The 7,630-nt window shown below is 35.2% G+C and overlaps 1 protein-coding gene across 1 annotated transcript; it reads left to right on the top strand.

Annotated features, from left to right (window-relative positions):
* Positions 1–5,229: 5,229 nt before the first annotated feature.
* On the top strand, positions 5,230–7,293 carry LOC18015316. The gene is made up of 4 exons (XM_024154788.1): positions 5,230–5,451; positions 5,548–6,081; positions 6,162–6,740; positions 6,868–7,293. The coding sequence occupies exons 1-4, from the start codon at positions 5,230–5,232 to the stop codon at positions 7,291–7,293; spliced, it is 1,761 nt and encodes a 586-aa protein (XP_024010556.1).
* Positions 7,294–7,630: the final 337 nt, after the last annotated feature.

The following is a 7,630-nucleotide window of genomic DNA, read 5'->3' as shown; positions in this document are numbered from 1 at the left end:
ATGTAAGCTGAATCAGACGTTAAGACTCCCCGGACAGAAAATCTTTCAGACGTATCGGATTGCTCCGGAATGGATGCAAGACAGGTCGGTCTTCCGGTGGCCGTATCTTTTACCTCAATGCTCTAAATTCATCGATTCCAACTGTTCGGAAATCTAGACCCAATTGTCTTGATCTTTTCTGAAGACCCCGGAGACTGAATCGGCTGGAACGACCTTCCGGTAACGTGATTTCAGAGATATATTTGCACCCGAGATTTTTGGCCGAGAAACTTGAACAGCCAGTACGTGTTTTGGCCGAGAGATCTACCCGCAGGATGGATTTTAGCTGAGAATCTTCGACCATCAGTACAGCATTTTTCTGAGAAACTCAAAATTGCTCCTCTACACCATTTTTGATCATTTCAACTCCATTTCTTCATCTAAATCATATTCTCCACTCCAAATAAGCTCCATAAGCACCTGTTTAACACTCCAACCATGCAAAACTCTTTTAGACTTTGCAATCTCTAAAATCCTAAAACAATGCCTAAAAATCTAAAATGTATGCAAATGAGATATGATTTGGACTTAAATATGTACACTAAATGATGCAATTTATAAATATATCAGTTTTTCACCACAACAATTGGTCACGATGGTTGGCCAATTTATATATCTATATTGCCACTAATTGGTTATAATTATATCCTTGGCAAACTGTTGTTTTGTGTAGTCACATCAAATAGACTAGATGCAGCGAAATTAATTAATGTGGCCAGGGCGATTCTGTGGCGAATCCCTGGCTTATCAAAGTTTATATATACACGCTTCAACATCTCTCATTTCTACATCGAAACAGAGGATTCCCAGCTTGGAAAGGCTTGGAGGAATCCGGAGTATCTTAGTCAAATAGAGGGTTCTCACCGTGGTCTAGTTTAGATCACATCTCAAAATCGTTTACCGAAAAAATGACGAATTTTAATAATTCAAGAGAGTGATTGTATAAAAGATTAGAGCGCGAGAGAAATTGTGTATCCAATGAGTTTGTTAAAGGGTTAGAAATTTTTTTTGAATTTTTCCATCAATAAAGTTCATATATCAAACGAGGGACAATCTTGTGTCCATGCACCAAATGCAGAACCAAAAGAGGGCCGACATAGATACCGTGGCGAGTCACTTATATATGAAAAGATTTATGAAAAACACTATCGTATGGACGAGTCATGGAGAACAGTGCTATGAAGGAGATGAAGCATTTATGAATCATGCAGGGAAGGGAACTCGAAATTGGGATCAGAAATTTTCTTACAATCCTAACTACGTCCACGGGGAAGATCGGTCCCGATTGAAAATTTAGAAGAAGAAACTACAACAACAACGGTACCACAAGAGCCATGTACACTACAAAAAAACATGGTAAATTCCTAAAAATATTCCTACAAAAATTTTGGTAAGAAAATATTTTTATCATTTTTTGACAGAATTATGACGACATATTCAAATAGTAGAAAAAAGTAGAAAATTTCCTACGAAATAAATTCTTAAAAAATAATAAGAAATTTTCTACTAATTTTCTACCAAACTGATAACCGTAGAAAATTTGGTCAGAAATTGGTAAAAAAAATTTAAAAATTGAACATCAGAATTGTCAAAAATTTCTAACCACTCTCCTACCACATTAAATATTAAACATATTTAGTAAGAAAATGATAAATAATTTCTTACCCTATATCTTACTAATTGTATAAACATAGTTTATAAAAAAATTCAGTTAGAAAATTATCTACTATTTTCCTACTAAACATATATTTATTAATTAAATATTTTTATAAATTCCTACCAAAATCACGAAACCTAAATATATGCATCAGTATACTTTTTTATTTCCCTAACTACCTCTTTCTTCTTCCTCTAAATCAGCCGTATCTTCTTCATCTTCTAAATCTTCACACCAGATCTTATCAAAATGTTAGAATGGTATTTTGAAATTGAAGTTTTACTTTCTGTTCCTTTTCATTTAGTTTCTTCTTCTTCTTCTTTTTAGTTTCTTCTTCTTCTTTTAGTAGATACATAAAATTCTTCAGAGAGATTGGATCTGGGAAATAATTTCGCCAGAAGCAACAACGACAACGGACTGAAAGGAAAACTTCGAGACAGTGGTGACGGTGGCTTCAGATGTGAGAGAGGCAGCAATGGAGATTCGTCCTACACTGGAGAGATGTGTTAAATGCGGTGGCGGAGGCAGATCTGAGAAGGAAGATTGATATGGAGGCAGATCGGGGAAGGCAGATCCGAGAAGCGAAGGAAGAGCAATATAGAGTAGGAAACGGCGCCTGATGTTTTTTAAGACCTTTTTTATTTTTATTTTTATTTTTTTTCCTCATTCTAATCATTATTTATTGTTGTGGAAGCTTCCTTAGCCTAGTGGTTAATGGATCTTTAATGCTTTTATACCAAGAGATCTGGGTTTCGAGTCCCGGAATGTGCGATTTATTATTAATTTGCAGATTAATGGAGACAAGCTTACCGGAGGTTTTCAACGTGATGCATGGAGATTCGTTTGGCGTATTTGCAGGCAGGAGACTTGTCCGTTGTTAAATTGTCGATGTAATAGTTCTCATAATTTGTAATAGAATAATAGATCAGTGTTAAAAAAAAAAATCATTATTTATTGTTAAAACATTTGATTTTTTGTATATAGTTTCTTGAATTTATAATTAATTATATTTTTATTTTCAAATTAATTTATCAGAATTAATTTAATTTTCGAAATTAATTTAGTTTTGAAATTAATTTAATTTTTTTTTATTATTATCGTAGGAAAACGGTAGGAAAATTTATAACAAAATCCTACCAAATTTTCCATCGAAATTTTTCTACCAACGTTTTCGTAGGAAATTTCTTACCATTTTCCTACTTTTTACAATTTCCGATAACTGATTTCCTAAGAAAAAAAAATCGTAGAAATTTGGTTAAGAAAATGCAGTTTCCTATGATTTTCCGACGATATTTTCCTTAGGTTTTCTGCATGTTTTCTTGTAGTGATAACGATACAAAAATTTTTTTCCAGATGTTAAAGGCTGCAAATCAACCCCTTTACGAAGGGTGTGCAGAAGGGATTTCTGAGCTTTATCTTTCTTCTCGGGTGATCAATATAAAGACCAAGTATAATCTATCAGAGTTGTGTGTGGATGAAATTTTGCAGATATTCAAAGTTGTCCTACCGCTGGGTAATAAAGCTCCAAATTCGTTCTACAAAATAAAAAAGTGGTTAAAGTCATTGGGGTTGCCATTTCACAAGATTGACGTAGGTGAGAACAACTGCATGCTATTTTGGAGAGGCATAGATAGCAAACTGGAAAAATGACGTTTTTGCTCGAAAGATAGGTATATACCAAGAGTTGGAGCTGGAAAAAAAAATTCCCAAGCAAATGATGTTTTATTTGCCAATTGCTGATCGGTTGAAGCGTCTGTATCCATCGGAGGCTATAGCTGAACATATGAGATGACATGGAGAACATAGGTCTCTAGAAAGAGAGATGCATCATCCTTCTGATGGGGCTGCATGGAAACATTTTCAGCAGGTACATCCTCAATTTGCTTCAGAACATAGAAATGTTTATTTGTGGTTATCTATGGATGGATTTAATCCAATTGGCATGAATGGTCAATCACATTCGGTGTGGTCTGTTATAGTTACTCCATATCATCTGCCTCCAAGAATGTGTATGAAGAGAGAATATTTTTTCTCTCAATTTTAGTCCCTAGTCCTAAGCATCCGAAAAAGCTTGGATATTTATCTCCAACCATTGATTGAAGGGTTGAAGGATTTGTGGATAAATGGTTCAGACGTTTACGATGTCTTGCTAAGGCAGAATTTTAAGATGCGGACCGTTTTGATGTTGACTACAAGTGACTTTCCAGCGCACAGAATGTTGTCTGGATGGACGACGCATGCTCGCTTGTCCTGTCCATATTGCCTTGAAGAGACAAAAGCTTTTTGGTTACCAAATGGTAAGAAACAGAGTTGGTTTGATTGTCATAGGCCTTTCTTGCCTCCAGATCATCCTTACCAGAAGAACATCAAAGCTTTTACAAAAAAGAAAACCATATTTGATGAGCCACCTTGTTGGTTAAATGGAGAGGAAATTTTATACGAGCGAATCAACAATATCGAAGGTGTTTGTAGAAATATCGATTGTGGAGGTAGCAGACATAACAACCCATCTCGATCTATTGCAAGCTATGGTGACTACCATAATTGGGTTAAGAAAAGCATATTTTGGGATTTGCCTTATTGGGAAGATCTTCTTCTTAGACACAATCTTGATTTCATGCATATCGAGAAGAATTTTGACAATCTCATGAATACCATTTTGAATGTTTTCCTAGAAAGATGAAAGACAATGTCAAATCAAGGATGGATTTGGCAACAGTATGCAAGCGTCCAGAGTTAGAGCTTCTTCAAGGAAAAGCTCCAGTTCCTATTTTCAGATTATCAAAGCAAGGAAAAAAAAGAATTTCTACGATGGTTGAAAATGGATGTTAAATTCCCAGATGGATATTCTTCCAAATTTTCGAGACGTTTTGAGGAAAATACACTGAAGTTTATGGGACTAAAAAGTCATGATTGATATGCTATTATGCAACGTCTACTTCCCATCGCATTTCAAGAGTTGCTTCCAAAAGCCGCTCACACAGTTATTTTAGGTAATAATCAAAATTATATATATATATATATATGTCATTATCAATTTAAGTTATATTATTATAATGAGAAAATTACCTAAAATAACCTATTTTATTCTTGAAATAGCTAGAATAACTCATGATATATTTTATTACCCACATAACCTACTAATCAGTTTAAATTAATTATAACTCCTAAATTACTCTTATCATTTAATTTAATTTTAAATTCGTTTAAAAATACTTACTTAAATCCAGTAATTATGTTTTTCAAAAAAGGAAATATCTCTAATTTAAACCCTAAATAATTATAATCTTTAACACGACACAATTACTAGCCGACATCTCTCTGTTCCTTCTCTGCAGCTGTTCTTTGGAGAAAACTCACCGGCCTTTTCAACATTACTAAGCCAGGCAAATCATTGGCAAATTTGTATTAACTCTATCTAGGCAGAAATAAAACAGAAAGTTTCACTAAGGTATCTCTCTCTCCATCGTTTGTTGCAACAAATCTCATCTCTGAATTAAAATTTATTATTTTGTGATTCATGTTTTTGCAGAATGTCGATTCAAACAAATGTGGATTTAGGATTTCCATTACGGTTATATTCACGTGATTGTGAGCCAAAACCTAAAAAAAGCATCAATTACAATAGTAAAATTGAGTTTTTGGAAGAAGTAGAAAATGCTGTTGGAGAAGAAGTGTGGACCTACATCCGTGATTCTTCGCTGGGTGTAATTACACAGTTTGTAGGAAATAAGTTCACTTGGTCATCTAAGATCGTAGAGCATCTTCTTGTGAATCAACTTGCATGCAAAAAAAAGCATGAGATGTGGTGCTTGTTTGGAAACACACCGGCACGGTTCTCTTTATCATAGTTTGAAGACATAACGACTTTGAACTGTGCATCTTTTCCTGAGAGTGAGAATGATGTGGAATCCAAGGCACATAAAAAGTTGTGGAAAAAGTTGAAAGTACGCAGGAAGAGCCCTTGCAAGAAAGAGTTGAAAGCTGCTTTGGAAGACGTTTCTTCTTGGTCAAGAGAAGACAAAATTCGGTTTACGTATCTGTCTATTTTAGCAACTTTCATCATAGGTCAGGATGATAAAAAGGAGCTTCCGTTTGAATATGCTCGTATGGTTTTTGACTTGCCAAAATTTGAGAAATATCCTTGGGGGAGAGAGGCTTTCAAGCGGCTGATTGAATCAGTAAAGCGTGTAGATTTGGAAGCTAATTCATACACATTAGATGGATTTGTACAAACGCTTCAAATATGGGCTTACAATGTCGTTCCCAGTCTCGGAGCAAAGATTGGTCGTCCGTCAAACGTTGATGGTCCTCCTATTCTGAAATTTAAAGGTTTAAAAGGATTAAACAAGATCGATATCCATGTCGTCTCAGTTGCTGATAAGGTACGAGAATAGTTACTTGTGCATTGGTGCTGATTAAAATTATTTGAGAAATATTAATTCTAATTTTTTTTTAACTGTAGAAAAACATCAAGAGTATTGTTATCAACCATTTGACGCCCGTTGTTTGGGCTGATAGAGTTGTCGATGATAAAATTGACGCTCTTTTGAAAGCCATGTGTAAAGATGGTGGTTTAGGACTTGTGAATTGGGTGGAGCATGGGTCAAACAACATCAAAAAGGAAAAGAACGTAACAGCAGACGTAGGTGGAGAAGATGAAGAGGGAAAAGAAGAGAGCGATGGTAAACGAAAACGCAGATTAGAAGTGATGACAACAGGCAAGAAGAAAATGAAAGCACCATACTCAACCACTTCGTGTGATCATGCTGAAGCACTACACTTGAGAATGGAACTTGAGCAACAAGCAAAAAAATTAGAGACAATGGAGGCTCAGTTAGAATATATGGGAAAACAACTCAAGAGTTTTGAAGCAATGCACTCAAAGATTGAATTTTTGGAAAGAGAGGTGATGCTACTGAGAGAGAAGTTCACGACACACGATAATAGTTTGAATGTGCAGAGTTTTGAAGCAATGCAGTCAAAGTTTGAACAATTGGAGAAGGAGGTGATGGTACTTAGAGAGAAGCCCAAGTCTAAAGAGGTACGTATGCATGCTTTTACTTATGTTTTGGTAATTTAATTTTAAATATTTTCAAGTTGTACGTATGTATTATTTACTTTGCAGATACTTGATCTACAAATTAACATGTTCCTTTTTTGATATGCAGACTTTTATAATACCACAACTGAAAGACGAGGACATGCCTTTTGATGATTTGTTTGCCAACATAAATGCTGTAAGAGACCAAATGGGTGAATCAGATGGAGAGAGCACGGTAGATGCAAGATACCCGACGGTGAAAATTCCAGATGCACAGCCTCAAAAATCTTCGCCTATAAAGATAATTCAGCCTACTGCCTCTGTTGCAGAAAAGTTTATGCAGAAAAAAATTGGCCAGACATTAAAGATTATGGGAGTAGACAACCAAACTAAAATTGCACGACAGAAGAGCACAAGAGTGATTAAGCCAGGACCGGCTCTGCAAACACCATTTCGGAATACCCTATCCATTGTAGGCAACAACAAACAAGTTATCCAGTCTAACATGATGCTCCGACATGGTTACGATCCATTCGCCCCAGTGGATGTTTAGAAAATTAAGATTTTTTGGATGACTGGTTGCAATTAGACGAGTAAGTTATTTGTTTCTAATTTTTCATGTTACTAGTGCTCATATTAAATATAATTTCATTTATATTTCATTGTTATTTATGCAGGGAATATCCAATTGGCTCCCAGAACAATGGTGTAGAGTTTTTTAAAGTTTTTCGAACTCCACAAGACTGGCTAAATGATGAGGTTATTGCTACCTTCATATGTACTTTACTTTCACGTTTTCAATAGGACTTTTATATCTTATAAAATTGTTCTTATTTAGCAGTGCATCTTTTATAACAGCATATTGATAGTGCCATGAACTTGCTGCGGCT

Source organism: Eutrema salsugineum, unplaced genomic scaffold (assembly GCF_000478725.1).
Source record: "Eutrema salsugineum unplaced genomic scaffold, Eutsalg1_0 scaffold_28, whole genome shotgun sequence".
NCBI classification, from domain to species: Eukaryota; Viridiplantae; Streptophyta; class Magnoliopsida; order Brassicales; family Brassicaceae; genus Eutrema; species Eutrema salsugineum.
Note: the sequence above shows the minus strand (reverse complement) of the source record. Positions and strands in the feature narration are given on the sequence as shown.